Source organism: Scyliorhinus canicula, chromosome 16, assembly GCF_902713615.1.
Source record: "Scyliorhinus canicula chromosome 16, sScyCan1.1, whole genome shotgun sequence".
Classification (NCBI taxonomy): domain Eukaryota; kingdom Metazoa; phylum Chordata; class Chondrichthyes; order Carcharhiniformes; family Scyliorhinidae; genus Scyliorhinus; species Scyliorhinus canicula.
This window is the reverse complement of record NC_052161.1, coordinates 10,565,827-10,582,720: the sequence shown is the minus strand read 5'-3', so window position 1 is coordinate 10,582,720 and position 16,894 is coordinate 10,565,827. Positions and strand designations below refer to the sequence as shown.

The window sequence follows — 16,894 nt, the reverse complement described above, 5'->3', positions numbered from 1 at the left end:
TTGAATGAAACTCCTACCCTTCCAGTGCAGGATGTTCGCAGCATCCGTCCAAGGAGTGTCAGTAATTCATTTGGATAATTGAGGGATCACAGTAGCAGGTCCCTGCAATGGCAAAAAGGCATAGAGCAAACTTGAGCTTCTTTTTAACCTCGCTGATTAAATCCTTCTGTATGTTAATGAAAAATCTTAATTTTACAATTGCAGCTGACAATAGATCAAAGACAATTGCTCACAGAGAAAGAAAGCGACAAGACTTCTCCCTGTTCAGAAGCTCAGACACCGATGTAAGAACCAAGATTTCACCTCAGCTTTTACTTGCAACTCACCGGTTTTTAGCAACAGGTACTATAGATTGACTGAAGTATTGTTTCCTGCTGCTACAACTGCTTCAGATTTTCTTTGGCTTTTTATTATTCAAATGAGTAACAGAAAAATGTAGGTGCTTCCAGGTTAGTTTGTGCACAGGTGTCATAACTGAACCAGTGCAAATAAGGTCAGAGCAAAACAACGTTATAAATTATAGAAATTCAAACACAGTTAACCTTTTGAAACGTTGAGATTTGCTGGCTTGCCCCTTGCTGTCCTTTGTATCTTCACATACAAATGGAAACATTGTTCTTGTTGAGGGAACATAAAATCCTGTAGCAACGATCCATGAAAGTAGGAGCAGGAATAGGCCATTTGGTCCTTCAAACCTGCTGCACCATTCAATGAGATCATAGCTCATCTAATTGTGGCCATAATTCTACTTTCCTGCTGCCCCCTCATCGCCCTTGACTCCCTTGTAAATAAAAATCTTGCCTAACTCAACCTTGAACATATTTAATGACCCAGCCTCCACTGCTTTCTGGGAAAGGGAATTCCAAAGATTAACAATCCTCAGAGAAGAAATTTCTCCTCATCTCCATCTTAAATAAGAGACCCCTTTATTTTTAAGCTCTGCCCCTTAATTCTAGATTCTTCCATGAGGGGAAATATTTTCTCAGCATGTGGCCTATCAAGCCCCCCTCAGAATCTCATATGTTTCAAATGGATCACCTCTTATTTTTCTAAACTCCGATGAGTATAGGCCCAACTTGCTTAATGCTTCTTCTTAAGACAACCCCTTCATCTCAGAAATTAGCCGAGTAAACCATCCTGAATTGCTTGCAATGCAAGTATATCTTTCCTTAAATAAGGAGACAAAAACTTCACACGATATGTGTTGTCCCACTAGTGCCCTGTATAGTTTATGACCTCAGTTGATATTTATACTAGACAGTCAGGTCCCAGAATGGAACCTTGACTCAGTAGACTGTAACCTTTATTTTTGCGTAGACATCGATGATCAGAGTAACAGATTGCCAATTAACATTTAATAAAATGATAAAACATGTATTAAACATGAAATGATTGACTATAATACAATACTCCTTCAACCCCCACCTAAATCTTCACAGATCTGCACAGATTTCCAAGGATAACACAAGTTACAAAATATATCTTACACTATCATGTTCTTGGTAAGTACACAGTCCATGTAAACCAACAGGCTAACTGCGGTCAGACACACACTACTCTGAAACCAAGTGGCAGACACAACTTAATACAACTTCTGTGGATTTCTCATTAAATTCTTCCCAGTTGTTTATCACGACTGGTCTCACTGGGATCTGACTTCCACATGAGTGTTTCTAAACTTCACTTTCGGAAAAACATCACATCTTAGAATCTTCTCAAGCAACACCTTCTCTTGATGCCTTCACTACGGATCCACATCCAGGATTTAAAACTTTTCTTTCAGTATTCCTATGGGCTGGATTGCCACATGCATTCAAGCTTCCACGCAATCTCTCGGGTACCCAACCATGCCAACAGAACACCACTGCTTCACAGGCTGTATTAAGGTATCACCAACCTTACGATTACTTGAGATGTCTGACTTCCCGCTAGCCGACTTCATCAACTTTTAGCTCTATCATAGCTAGGAGGGGCTGGTTTAGCTCACTCGGCTAAAATCGGTGGCTTTTAAAGCAGACCAAGCAGGCCAGCAGCACGGTTCGATTCCCATAACAGCCTCCCCGGACAGGCGTCGGAATGTGGCGACTAGGGGCTTTTCACAGTAACTTCATTGAAGCCTACCCGTGACAATAAGCGATTTTCATTTTTCATTTTCAGGAGCCTCTCTCTGCCCCTTTCTTTAGCTTCAGTGAACAGTACCTTATTCAGATTCCAGTTCTTTGTTCCTTTGACTTCAGTCTTCCAGTCACTTCTCTTTTCATTCCCTACGTTTTAGAACTATCTGTTCTTTAGCTTCTTGGACTTGCTTGCTGTCCCTTACTCCATTGCCCTACCTCCCTGCTGGCAGTTTTTATGGGAGCTACTTTCTTCTCAGGGGCCTGGCTCCAACTGAACAACAAGTGCTATGCTTTTCAGTGTGGGGCTCTGGTTGCTAAGCAACAGCATAGTCTTTCTTTAAACCGTTATGTTTTCACTTTTAAACCCTTTAATTACAATGCAGGCAAAGTTTGAAATGAAACAAAAACCCACAGACGTGCAAGCATCTTTGTTTTACAGGAAGATAGCTAAAGTTTTGGCCCTTTCTTACACAGAAACACAAAATTAAACTTTACCCTGTTTCTAATACCCAGAAATACAAAAATAGATTACTTAAAACTACCTGTTTCCTGACAAGTTGTAGCAAGACTCTTCCAGACTTTTATACTCCATCTGCCTTGATAAAAGCCATTTGCCTTCCTAATTATTTGCTTTACCTGCATGCTAGGGTTTGTGTATGAGGACACCCAGATCCCTCTGTATCACACCATTCTACAATCTCTTTAAATTTACATAATATTCAGCTTTTTTATTCTTCCTGCCAAAGTGAACAACGTCACATTTTCTCAGATACTTCATCTTCCCACTCACTTAACCTATCTATCTTACTTTGTAGACATGACGTGGAGATGCTGGCGTTGGACTGGGGTGAGCACAGTAAGAAGTCTTCCAACACCAGGTTAAAGTCCAACAGGTTTGTTTCAAACACAAGCTTTCGGAGCACTGCTTCTTCCTCAGGTGAATCACCTGAGGAAGGAGCAGTGCTCCAAAAGCTAGTGATTGAAACAAACCTGTTGGACATTAACCTGGTGTTGTAAGACTTCTTACTTTGTAGACTCATTGTATCTGCCCACAATGTGCTTTCCCACCTATTTTTGCATTAGCAAATTTGCCGACAATTCATTTGGTTCCTTCATCTAAATCTATATTAGGTTTAGTAATGCAGATTAGGATTAAATAGCATCTTAATGTGTTTAGCTTCAAATAGAATGAATTTAGAAAATTTAGTGTGTGAAGGCTCCCTGACCAAGATCACTGCGTGAGGCATTAGGCTTGTGTTTGACAAAATGATTTGAGGATGTAACAAACAGAGTAAATAAAGGGGAAAGCAGTGCATGTAGTTCTTGGATTTCCAAAAAGCATTTGGTAAGATGCCACATAAAACTGATTATAAATAGATGAGGCTGCAGCATTGCCCTCTGTAGTACTCCACTAGTTATTTTGCCAAGTTGAACCTGACTCATTTATGCTGACTCTCTCTTTCCTGTAAGTTAGCCGATCCTCTGTCCCCAACACTATTAGCACTTCTCTTGGAGAACCTTTTAATAATTTTGTCAAACACAATTTCTGTTTTTTAACAACCTAATGCCAAGTGCAGCAAACTTGTCAGGTGGCCTTTCATACGCTTGTTTTCTAAATTCACGCTATTTGAAGCTAAACACTTTAAGATGCTATTGAAATCAGAATCTGTATTACTAACCTTAATTATGTACTGTGTCTTTTGTTCTTGGTCTCTCAATGTACAATTCATTGCCCCTCAAATCAGATTTTTTTCTTGACTGATAGATAACCAGTTATTGGCTCCAATCAACCCAGCTGTAGTCTTGGCTGTTATGTAAAGTTTTAAAATTGTTTTCATGAAAGAAACGATAGTCTGCTGATAATTTAAAAGTTGCATTAAATGACACAGGATATTTTGTGCCTTAAAAAGATTCAAAATAACATATAATTTGAATTAAGTGACTTAAATGTGTACTGATTATGACCTGGGAGGAATTAGGTAAAAATAATCATGTTTTTGTTAGAATGTAGAAAGCATGGTGATATCAGAATATTCAAGACATTCAAGTTCACATTGTCAAACCAAGCTAATTGTTTCTTTCTCAATTGAACAGAGGTGGAACCTTTTAAAAGCACACATATATCAGACAGGATTCTGCTCAGACTTCTGAAACATCCTAAGATCATCTGGGAGTTAAAATATGATGGGAAAAACAAAATGTCCCCTGACCAATATCTTTATCAGCGGAATAAACCTGTTGACTACTTTGCACTGATCCTACAGGTATGTGCCAATCTGAATTCCTTGCTCTTACATGGTTATTAGATGCATGGAGCACTAATGTATTATATGAAGGAGATGGTGGCATAGTGGTGATGTCACAGGCCCAGGCTAATGCTTTGGTGATCTGGGTTCAAATCCCATCAGGGCAGCTTGTGGAACTTAAATTCAAATTAATTAATCAGAAATACAGAGCTAGTCACAGTAATGTTGACCATGAAAACTATCATAGACTGTTGTTAAAATCCATCTGGTTCACTAATGTCCTTCAGAAAAGGAAATCTGCCATCCTTGCATGGTCTGGCCTACATGCGACTCCAGACCACTGCCGTGTGATTGATTCTTAACTGCCCTCTGAAATGGCCTAGCAAGCCACTCCGTTCAAGGACAACTAGGGACGGGCAACAAATGCTGGTCTTGCCAGCGTTACCCGCATCCCATGAAAGAATAAAGAAAAAAGCAAGTGTGTTTCAAAGCATCTAGAAAGCTGCAGATAGAAATCAAAGTATGAGGCAAAAATGTCTCATTTGACCCACTGAGATTGCTTCTTCAATTAGAATGTGAACCCTTAGAGAATATTTCATTAATTTACTATATTTAATTTCCTCCAGGAGGTAGTCATTATTCATAGGTAAGTTTTCTAAGCCAAGAAACATCCTTGGTTCCTCAAGGTAATAGGCTGAAAATTCCAGGATATAAGTTTACTATTACGGTTGGGTTGTTCAACCCAAACATTTTGCTATGGACACAGTAACAATTTGACTCCCTAGTTACAATTTTATAATATGTTTTCTCCCCACAATATTCTGTCTTCCTTTGATGGTTTCTTCTGGTGTGTATTTCCATACACATTGGTAGTCATCTTGTACTGCATTCAAGTACCCATATTTAAACGTGTTTAACTAGACATGGTATCACAGCCAAATTCTAATGCTGCTCAATTAACACCCATTGATGGACCCTTTTTTAGCAGTGGTTGTGGGATAGATCAGGCATAGGAATTCTCCCTGGGTGCTGAGTCCAATTCGAGCAAGCTTACCCCCTCAGCTGTAATCAGCATGTTCGCCATGGAGTGGAGGTCAAACCTGGCACATAGTACCAGCTGTGCCTTTAGCAAATAGACCATTTTGGAATTTTTACACAATCTTTTTAACAAATGGGGAACTATTGTGTTCAAATCATTCATTACGTCTGGTTTAGCTCACTGCGCTAAATGGCTGGCTTTTAAAGAAGGCCAAGCAGGCCAGCAGCACAGTTCTATTCCCGTACCAGCCTCCCTGGACAGGTGCCAGAATGTGGCGACTAGGGGCTTTTAACAGTAACTTCATTGAAGCCTGCTCGTGACAATAAGCGATTTTTCATTTCATTTGATTTCATGTTTTTAGAATTCTTTGGCATTACAGTGCATGTTACCAGCAGAGAAAATAATTAAATCGAACAGAGTACTTTTAAAATAATCTAATAAAGCAGAGAACATAAGCTCACACCACTGATCATAAATCAAAAGTCAGGTGCTTGGAGGTGGCTGAGCATAGTCCAGTGATATGACACCTGATTACTTTTCCCTTTGTTCATGATCTTTGAATGTTGTCTTTTCTGATGTCTTGCCAATATTTGCCCTTCAGATAAAATTCTGTGTTGCGTGGCACTTCTTAATCTGGCTTTCGGATCAGCTCATAAACAATTTTAATGGCACTTATGTCAAGCAAACCCACTTCATTTTGATTATCTTAACCTCACTTCTCAATCTCCTTGCTCTTCAAAAATTTGTCAAATCTCTAAGTATCAGGAAGCCTCACTGTATTCAGCACAGCTCACTTTCCAGATGAGGTAAGAGGTATAGGCTGTGAATGTGATGGATTGCAAACAAGACAAATGTAGGAGGTATCAGAGTGCCAAAATATGAATTTGCACCTGTAAGTCACCTGCCCAACTTCCAGATCTTGGTCACTGGAGGAGGTGAAAATTGAAGGCTAAACACTTTTCTGAGGAAATAGAAGAATTAAATCTGAAGGCCAAATGATATATAGGGATCTAAAATGGCAGCCTTTAAAGTGGGATAAATTGAATGGAAGTAACCAGACCTATTTTTAAAAAAAAACGCATTTTATTCAAACTTGTATCAAAGTAGATTACAGCAAATAAACACCCTGGAAACATTCTTCCCAACAATCAACGATACAGTTTGTACAGATTTTCCTCCTTTTTCACCCCCTGCGACAAAAGCTCCTCAAACACGGTCACAAACATCCCCCACCTTTTCTCGAATTCCCCTGCTGAACCCCCTTAACTCATACTTTATCTTCTCTAACCACAGGAAGTCATACAGGTCACCCAACCATGCTGCTGCTCCCGGTGGCGATGCCGACCGTCACTCCAGCAAAATTCGGCGCCGTCCAATCAGAGAGGTGAAGGCCATGACATCGGCCGTCCTCTTCCCCATGAGCTTCGGCTTCTCTGGAACCCCAAATATTGCCACCAAAGGGTCCGGGTCCACTCCCTCCACCAGTATCCTGGCTAAGACCACGAACACACCTGCCCAGAATCTTCCCAATTTTTCACAACCCCAAAACATGTGTGCATGATTCGCTGGCCCCCGCCCACACCTCCCACACTCACCTGCTACCACCTGAAAGAACCTACTCATTCTCGCCCGAGTCATATAGAACATAGAACATTACAGCGCAGTACAGGCCCTTCGGCCCTCGATGTTGCGCCGACCTGTGAAACCAACCTAAAGACCAGCTACAATATTCCCTTATAGTCCATATGCCTATCCAATGACCATTTGAATGCCCTTGGTGTTGGTGAATCCACTACTGTTGCAGACAGGACATTCCACGCCCTTACTACTCTCTGAGTAAGGAACCTACCTCTGACATCTGTCCTATATCTATCTCCCCTCGATTTAAAGCTATGTCCCCTCATGCTAGACATCACCGTCCGAGGAAAAAGGCTCTCACTGTCCACTCTATCTAATTCTCTGATCATCTTGTATGCCTCAATTAAGTCACCTCTTAACCTTCGTCTCTCTAACGAAAACAGCCTCAAGTCCCTCAGCCTTTCCTCATAAGATCTTCCCTCCATACCAGGCAACATCCTGGTAAATCTCCTCTGCACCCTTTCCAATGCTTCCACATCTTTTCTATAATGCGGCGACCAGAACTGCACGCAATACTCTAAATGCAGCCGCACCAGAGTTATGTACAACTGCAACATAACCTCATGGCTCCGAAACTCAATTCCTCTACCAATAAAAGCTAACACACCGTACGCCTTCTTAACAACCCTCTAATCCTGGGTGGCAACTTTCAGGGATCTATGTACATGGACACCGAGATCTCTCTGCTCATCCACACTACCAAGAATCTTACCATTAGCCCAGTACTTTGTCTTCCTGTTATTCCTTCCAAAATGAATCACCTCACACTTTTCTGCATTAAACTCCATTTGCCACCTGTCAGCCCAGCTCTACAGCTTATCTATGTCCCTCTGTAACTTGTAACATTCTTCTGCACTATCCACAACTCCACCAACTTTAGTGTTATCTGCAAATTTACTCACCCATCCTTCTACGCCCTCGTCCAGGTCATTTATAAAAATGACAAAAAGCAGTAGCCCCAAAACAGATCCTTGTGGTACACCAGTCGTAACTGGACACCAGTCTGAACATTTCCCATCAACCACTACCCTTTGTCTTCTTCCAGCTAGCCAATTTCTGATCCAAACTGCTAAATCACCCTGAATCCCATGCATCCGTATTTTCTGCAATAGCCTACCGTAGGGAACCTTATCAAACGCTTTACTGAAATTCATATACACCACATCAACTGTTTTACCCTCATCCACCTGTTTGGTCACCTTCTCAAAGAACTCAATAAGGTTCGTGAGGCACGACCTACCCGTCACAAAACCATGTTGACTATCTCTAATCAAATTATTCCTTTCCAGATGATTGTCATCCTATCTCTTATAAACCTTTCCAAGACTTTGCCCACAACAGAAGTAAGGCTCACTGGTCTATAGTTACCGGGGTTGTCTCTACTCCCCTTCTTGAACAAGGGGACAACATTTGCTATCCTCCAGTCTTCCGGCACTATTCCTGAAGACAAAGATGACTTAAAGATCAAAGCCAATAGCTCAGTAATCTCCTCCCTAGCTTTCCAGAGAATCCTCGGATAACTCTCATCCGGCCCAGGGGACTTACCTATTTTAACACTTTCCAGAATCGCTAACACCTCCTCCTTATGTACCTCAAGCCCTTCTAGTCTAGTAGCTTGTATCTCAGTATTCTCCTCGACAACATTGTCTTTTTCTTGTGTGAATACTGACGAAAAATACTCATTTAGCACCTCTCCTATCTCCTCGGACTCCACGCACAACTTCCCACTACTGTCCTTGACTGGCCCTGCTCTTACCCTAGTCATTCTTTTATTCCTGACATATCTATAGAAAGTTTTAGGGTTATCCTTGATCCTACCTGCCAAAAACTTCTCATGTTCCCTCCTGGCTCTTCTTAGCTCTCTCTTTAGATCCTTCCAAGCTAACTTGTAACTCTCAAGCACCCTAACTGAACCATCACATCTCATCATTACATAAGCATCCTTCTTCCTCTTGACAAGTGTTTCAACTGCTTTAGTAAACCATGGTTCCCTCGCTCGACCACTTCCTCCCTGCCTGACAGGTACATACTTACCAAGTATCGAGGAGATTGCTGAGCCTTTGGCTTTGATCTTTAAGTCATCTTTGTCTTCAGGAATAGTGCCAGAAGACTGGAGGATAGCAATATGCACCCTGTGCACCACTTTGAACGGTATCAGACTCATCCTTGCACAAGAGGAGGCCCCGTTTACCCTTCGCAGTGCCTCACTCTATACTCCCCAATTGATCTCCCTTCCCAACTTCGCTTTCCATTTCTCCTTGATCTTCACCACCTGCTCGCCTCCCTGCTCCCCCAGCCACTTATATATATTCCCAATTCTTCCCTCTGCTTCCACATCCGGAAGCAGCAGTCGCTCCAGCAGGGTGCATCCCGGAAATCTAGGGAACCCCTTTCAGACCTTTCATACAAAGTCCCTAACCTGTAGATACCTGAACTCACTACCCCTCGGCAGATCTACCCTCTCCCTTAGCTCCTCCAGACTGGCGAACCCTTCCTCCAAATACAAATCCCTCACCTTGACCAGCACCACTTCCCTCTACCTCCTGTATACACTATCCATCCCCCCGGCTCAAACTCATGATTCTCGCACAGCGGCGTTAGCACTGACATCCCTTCCACCCTAAAATGCCTCCTCAGCTGATTCCATATCTTCACCGTGGACTGCACCACTGGGCTCCTGGAATACCTACTTGGAGCCATTGGCAATGCTGTCATCACCATAGCCCTCAAACTAGACCCCTTACATGATTCCTCCTCTATCCTAACCCACTCTACCCCTTCTCCTTCCCACCACCGCCGCACCTTGTCCACATTCACTGCCCAATAATGATGAAGCAAAAACCCCTCTGCCTCTGTAGTAACCAGACTTGTTGACACACTAACTGTTTATTGCAGTGCTCAGTAATGTGTCACTTATAAATGTGACTTCATGCAATGATTCTTTCACACAGGGAAAGGTGGAAGTTGAAATAAGCAAAGAAGGCTTGAAATTTGAAAATGGAGCTTTCACTTATTACGGTGTACCTGCACTCTCCACTATGGTTTCTTCAGGTAGTGTTTTCTCTATTTATAAACAAATTCATAAGATAAACTTTAGATCAATTAATTTAAGATGTTTGAAGGAGCTGAAGATTTATTTTACCAGCTTCAAATAAGCTTCTACAATCATAGTTAATTTTGGTTGGTTCACTTGTGCACCATTTTAAGATGGGACACGTTTATTATTTTAGTATCAATATGTTAAATTGAAAATGGATGCTATTATAATTGTAAACTTTTAATGATGTTCCCTTTGTCTGTTAGAGGTGTGGCACTGTTTCCAGCTGCCTCTGCACACATGAACAATGCAAGTGGCTGAATGAAGTTGCCTGAATTCCCCAGTTGGTTTCATTGTTAATTTTTAACAACTGTGGGAGGCACCAGAAAACTTCGGACAGCTTCAGTCAACTGATGCTTTTAAGCAGGTTAACCTTTGCTACAATATCTTTGCTCTATTTGTATTTTTGTGCTTCTAACACCTGCCTGTTTAAGCTGCAAATTCATGGGTTTGGTGATGACAAATGGCTAACGCATTTATCGGACTTCGGCTTTTTCCTGTGAAAATCAAGGAATAGTAGTGTGGACTGTCTGTACTAGGTTCTTCAAATTGTTTAAACTGAGAAATACCTCTTAAAAATATTGGAGAGATTCCTTATAAATCTAGTCGTCCTTATTTGAAATTGTTTAAATACATCCTTCAATAAGTTAATAAAAATATTCATAATTTTCATAAAAAGGGAAACTAACTTCATATAATTTAAAAAAACAATAAACCCCAGATTAGACTACACTCTCTCTGCATGACTGCCCTTCTCCCCAAAAGAATCCTTCCAGTTCCTGACCTGAATGTACCTTTGATTTCAGGGCTCCATAGGAGGTCAGAGAAAAGAGTGAAGATGAGATATGAGTGAGCGTAGATAATGATACAGAGAGAGGAAAAAAAGTGAAGCACGCAGAGTTAGGTATATCATGCGTTGTGACATCTCAATTGAAGGCACAGCCGAAGAGAAGGGGTTGCCCCCTGCTCTCCTCGGTTGGAATTTATTAATAACAGGAAATGGCAGAAACCCAGTGGCAACTGATCCATCCCAGATAATTATTCTGCATCCAAATGGTTGAGAATTTTTAGCTTGCTTCTCAATTCTGACTGATAAGCAAATGTGCATGAGAGAAGGAAAAAGACTTCTAACGTGTAAGGGCCCTTCCTGCTGATTCCCATAGTTCATATTTCTTTTATTTTGTCTTTATCGTTTTTGGTCTATGGATCGTTAATGGAAAAATGCCTTTAAATCGAGCAAAGGAAGTGTCAAAATAGCACACTGTGTTGTAAAGTTTTGTATTTTGGGCAGAAGACTTTATGGCACCCAAGATATTGGAAGGGTTTGTTTCAATTGGTTGGCAGGGGGCCAATGGATTGGCCAGGGACAGTATTCTGCCTGGCAACCAAAAGCATTTGGTTCCTGTCAGGAGGGTTTTTTTCGGAGAGAGCCCAGGAGAAGCCGCTGGATCCCCGGGGTGGAAGCAGCTCTCTCTCTCTCTCTCTCTCTCTCTCCTCTGCTGCCTACTGTCTGAAGGCTGAAACTTCTAGACCCTGAAAGAAGAAGTTTTCTCTATTTCTCTCGAATGCTGGCTGCCTGCTGTTTCTGAGTCTACAGTGAAAACCAGCACAAGCTGAAAGAAAAGATAACATCCATCTGAATACCTAGACTAAAGCAGAAACTAACTGGAAGACGTCCATCTGAAACAAAGACTCTTATCTTTTACCTGTCATCATTATTTTACACCCCTCATTCCCCTCTGTGTTTGTTTGTCTGTGTTTAGAGGGTGGGTGAGTTAATAGGTGGGGGTGGGGGGGGGGGGGGGTTAGATAGTAGTTATATTTGTTGCCTATTGGGCAGCACGGTGGCACAGTGGATAGCACTGGGACTGCAGCGCTGAGGACCTGGATTCGAATCCCGGCCCTGGGTCACTGTCCGTATGGAGTTTGCACATTCTCCCCGTATCTGCGTGGGTTTCGCCCCCGCAACCCAAAGATGTGCTGGTTAGGTGGATTGGCCACGCTAAATTGTCCCTTAATTGGAAAAAATAATTGGGTACTCTAAATTTATAATTAAAGAAATAAATAAATATTTGTTGCCTATTTAATTATAGTTACTGTTAATAAGAAAAAGTAAGGCGGCTTGTGGCACAGTGGTTAGCACTGGGACTATGGCGCTGAGAACCCAAGTTCGGATACTTTGCATCAGTATATATCAGTTGAATACTTTGCATCAGAGAAGGAATTGGTGGATGTTGAGTCTGGAGAAGGGTGTGTAGATAGCCTGGGTCACATTGAGATCCAAAAAGACGAGGTGTTGGGCGTCTTGAAAAATATTAAGGTAGATAAGTCCCCAGGGCCTGATGGGATCTGCCCCAGAATACTGAAGGAGGCTAGAGAGGAAATTGCTGAGGCCTTGACAGAAATCTTTGGATCCTCTCATTGTCTTCAGGTGATGTCCCGGAGGACTGGAGAATAGCCAATGTTGTTCCTTTGTTTAAGAAGGGTAGCAAGGATAATCCAGGGAACTACAGGCCGGTGAGCCTTACGTCAGTGGTAGGGAAATTACTGGAGAGAATTCTTTGAGACAGGATCTACTCCCATTTGGAAGCAAATGGATGTATTAGTGAGAGACAGAATGGTTTTGTGAAGGGGAGGTTGTGTCTCACTAACTTGATAGAGTTTTTTTGAAGAGGTCACAAAGATGATTGATGCAGGTAGGGCAGTGGATGTTGTCTATATGGATTTCAGTAAGGCCTTTGACAAGATCCCTCATGGTAGACTAGTAAAAAAGGTGAAGTCACATGGGATCAGGGATGAGCTGGCAAGGTGGATACAGAACTGGCTAGGTCACAGAAGGCAGAGAGTAGCAATGGAGGGGTGCTTTTCTAATTGGAGGGATGTGACTACAGTAGTCCCCCGTTATACCGCGCTCCGCAATACCGCGGTTCGCGATATATGGCGGGGGGGCTTATGGACCCCAACTGTCAGCTTCCCTCTCCGGATCAAAGTGAGCCGGCCGCTGAAATTGACACTGCCAGCTGATTGGAGGGAGATTCAGTGAGAGAGGAGCAGCGTTCCTGGTAAGTTTCTGTGGGTTTCCTAATATGAACTAAGGGAACTAGGTGGGTGGGTTATGCAGATTCTATTCATATCCAATATCCACTGCTGCATATTGGCTCTGCAACTTTTTTTTTGGACCGGAAGTATTGGATAAAACCTTCGATCAGAGTTCTGATAAGAACTTACTTTAGTTGACTGCAGAATTATTACATTATGCTACCATAAGTTAAATATAAGTTAAAGTAAGAAAGTAGCACTTCTAAATTTATTTAAAAATCTATGCATGCGCTTCCCATTGTGAGTCTACGGGGGTCTGATCTCTCTCCCCGCCCCCCGTAGACTCACAATTCTGAGCCGGGACTTCACCCAAGTAAATGGGCAGAGGTCCTGCCTCCAGCCAGTTAATTCCCCTTCGTGTGCTGAATGGTTCTGAGGCTGCTCGCCATATCTTCAGGTGGCAGGATGGGAAACCCTGCCATCTGAAAAATCTTGCCCTGCATTGTAAAACTGACTATTCTACTTCATTTCGCCATAACGAGATCCTGTAAAGGGGCAGCACAGTGATTAGCACTGCTGCCTCACGGCGCCGAGGACCCAGGTTTGATCCTGGTCCCAGGTGACTGTCTGTGTGGAGTTTGCACATTCTCCTAGTGTCTGTGTGGGTCTCTCCCCCACAACCCAAAGATGTGCAGGGTAGGTGGATTGGCCGCGCTAAATTGCCCCTTAATTGGAAAAATTAATTTAAAATCTATAACGAGTTCCCTTTTGCGATACTAAGGATCTGTGATAATTTATTGTGATAGACTATTATAATTCGTATAGTTGTTTATATGTTTCAGTTCAATAGTTGTAATTTTGGTCTGTAAAAGCTTCTTTGAACTATTAATTCAAAAGCAAACAAAACGTGGATATTGGAATTCTTTAAGAACATGGTGGAGATACTCATTCTGATGAATGGTCACTTCAATTGAAACATAAACTCTGTTTCTCCCTCCACAGATGTTACTGACCTGAGTATTTCTAGCATTTTCTGTTTTTATTTGTGCTACCAGTTGATTAAGATCGAGAGACTAACCTTATAAAGTCCTGTATAGAAATAACTATAATTAGCTTAATTGTTAACCTGGTTCCTGCACTGTCTTCAACAGGTAAAATTCAGTAAAGGTACAGAACTAGCTGTTGTGAAAAGACTGTGCAATTGAGTGAAAGACAGTTTAAAAAGTGCAACTAATATTATTGGTATTCAATAGGTTCCTTTTCAGAAGAGTCTCTTTCCTGAAACATAATAAAGATCAGTGACATAGAGTGTAATGGAGTCTTCTTAGTGTAAATTGTGATAAGTCATTTTCTGTGTGGTAAAAAATCAAACCATTATTGCCATGAAATTGATACCTGCTTTATGAATATCTTTGTTCCCTGAGGATATACCCGGATGTATGTAAATTGTGTATTAAGTTTGGGGGCGGAGGAAAAGGAATAAACTACCAAATACTAAAGGTATTTAATAACTCTGGATGGGTGAATAAGGATGGATGAAAGGAATTTTCTCATCCTTGATTATCGACTGAATGACTTGATGCACAGGATCACATTTTCTGATGGCTCCCGAGGAACAGAAAAAAATGACATTGTTCATTGCTTGAGTAATGGCTATGGTTTTTTTGGAGCAGAGGTACTCTAATTTTAACCTCCTGCTGGGATGTGCACTTTTCCCGAAAACGTGTGCAGCCCAGAGAAATTTTAGTTTAGTGCAAATCATTACATATTCTTCCATTGACTAACTATGGGACTATGATACCCCTCTCATGTAACCTGCCACAAACATGCTCACATTTGTCTCCTGTTTTCAATCAGGGAAGGCGGTACCAATGCACGCGACCTAATTACCTTCCCGCCCCCATGTGAGATGCTTTAAACAATTTCCTTTGATAGCTTCTCTGAGTTTATCCAGCAGGTTATTGAACCATTTGGATGAGGAAAGCTCCAGATCTGATTCCCAGGCTGCTCTGTCTCAGCTGATCTCCAGAGCAGAATTGGAGGCATTCCCATTAGCCCCAGCTCAGTGGGTTAGGAGAGAAAAATCAGCTCGACGTTTTGCTCTTTATCAAATGAGGACTAGATTGGTCTCAGATGTGATGTCTGTAGCAATCAAGAATCCTGCTGATGCTCATTGTCCAGCCTCGCACATGAATACCGACAACTTGGGCAAAATCCCAGAAAGTGACACTTTTGAAATCATTTTCGGGGAAGAAATCAACATCTTGAGAAAATTGGAAACATTATTTGTTATTTGACTCTATGTCCAATAGAGAAACGATGTAGGATGCAGTATGGATAATGTGGCATTCTTTATAACTTTTCCTGTGGTGTCAATAGCAGTCTAGTGTAAATATACATAACTCGGGTGACAAACTTGCATGAAAGCCATCGGAGGTGATGGTTAATATGACATTTTGCTTTGATTAACATTGGTCATTAACTTCTAATGGTATTTCGCTTAATGGGCATGCCTGTTTTCCATTCTGGCTTTGTAATGATCTTTGTGCATGAGCTCCGCCAATATTAAATTTGTTGGGTACTCAAAAGGCAAAAAATCAACAACATCATGCCCATGAGACTGAAAATTGACTGTGGTCATCTTTTCTATGCCTTGACTATAATTATTTTTGCTGAAGCACATTATAATTACATGGAATTTGAGTTAGATAAGACAGCAGAAATATCTGTGTTCTCGGACATTACTCCTCCTGAATCTGGAATTGGCACATGATGCAGTTAAACGCTGAAATACAGAAGTTGCTGTTGTATCTACACTTCTGTTGATGTTCCTGTAGACGGCAATCAGTTTGAAATCACTGAGCTAACGCACTATTAGTCTTGCTGTAATATCCTTTGTGATAAGGATACGCCGTGTTGAATGAGGAAATTATTATTTTTTTAATTTTAGCTGCGACAGCCATGTGACTGGGGGGGGGCATAACTTTGTGTTGGGGTAGTTATTTCTTTTAGAACTCTGTTTCCCTCGGATTTGATGGGGATGGTGGTAAAGCATTTGGCTTTCAGTGAATGATTTAGTGACCAGGTTGTCTAGGACATAAACAATAGAGAGGGGGAAAGGGTCATCATAAATTAAGTTATAAGGGTGCAATTCAACGTTCAAGCAGTTTAGGTTTTAGGTTTGCGAACAAGCTGGCTGAAGGAGAGAAAACATTTCTCAGAGTTCAGCTGAAATTTTGAGTGTTGGCTAAAATAGTTTTAAATCTTGCTAACTAATAATAATCTTTATTAGTGCCACAAGTAGGCTTCCATTAATACTGCAATGAAGTTACTGTGAAAAACCCCTAGTCGCCACACTCCGGCGCCTGTTCGGGTACACTGAGGGAGAATTCAGAATGCCCAATTCACCTAACAAGCACATCTTTCGGGACGTGTCGGAACTGGTGAAGGGCTGTTGACAATGAGTTGAACTCCAGGGATAGCCAAAGCCAAACTGCAATAGAGTTTGCGATGCAAAACTAAAGAAAAATAATATTAGAACCGTCAGAGTTCTGGCGCAAGTAAGTGGAATGCCGAAGAAATCACAACCCTTAAATGAATAATTGAAGCAGAACTTAGACTCAGCAGTTAATCTTCTAATTTTTGGTTAAGTATCTGACTTGAGGGCAGCATGGTGGCCTAGTGGTTAGCACAACTGCCTCACGGCGCTGAGGTCCCA

General features: G+C 41.6%; 1 protein-coding gene across 1 annotated transcript in view; it reads left to right on the top strand.

Moving 5' to 3' along the window:
• LOC119979688 (metal transporter CNNM1) overlaps positions 1-16,894 on the top strand; it is an 85,304-nt gene that overhangs the window by 27,863 nt on the left and 40,547 nt on the right. Inside the window, exons 3-5 of the mRNA XM_038822232.1 lie at positions 205-342; positions 4,212-4,381; positions 9,992-10,091. Coding sequence (XP_038678160.1) covers positions 205-342; positions 4,212-4,381; positions 9,992-10,091 — 408 coding nt within the window. The remainder of the gene's footprint in view (positions 1-204; positions 343-4,211; positions 4,382-9,991; positions 10,092-16,894) is intronic.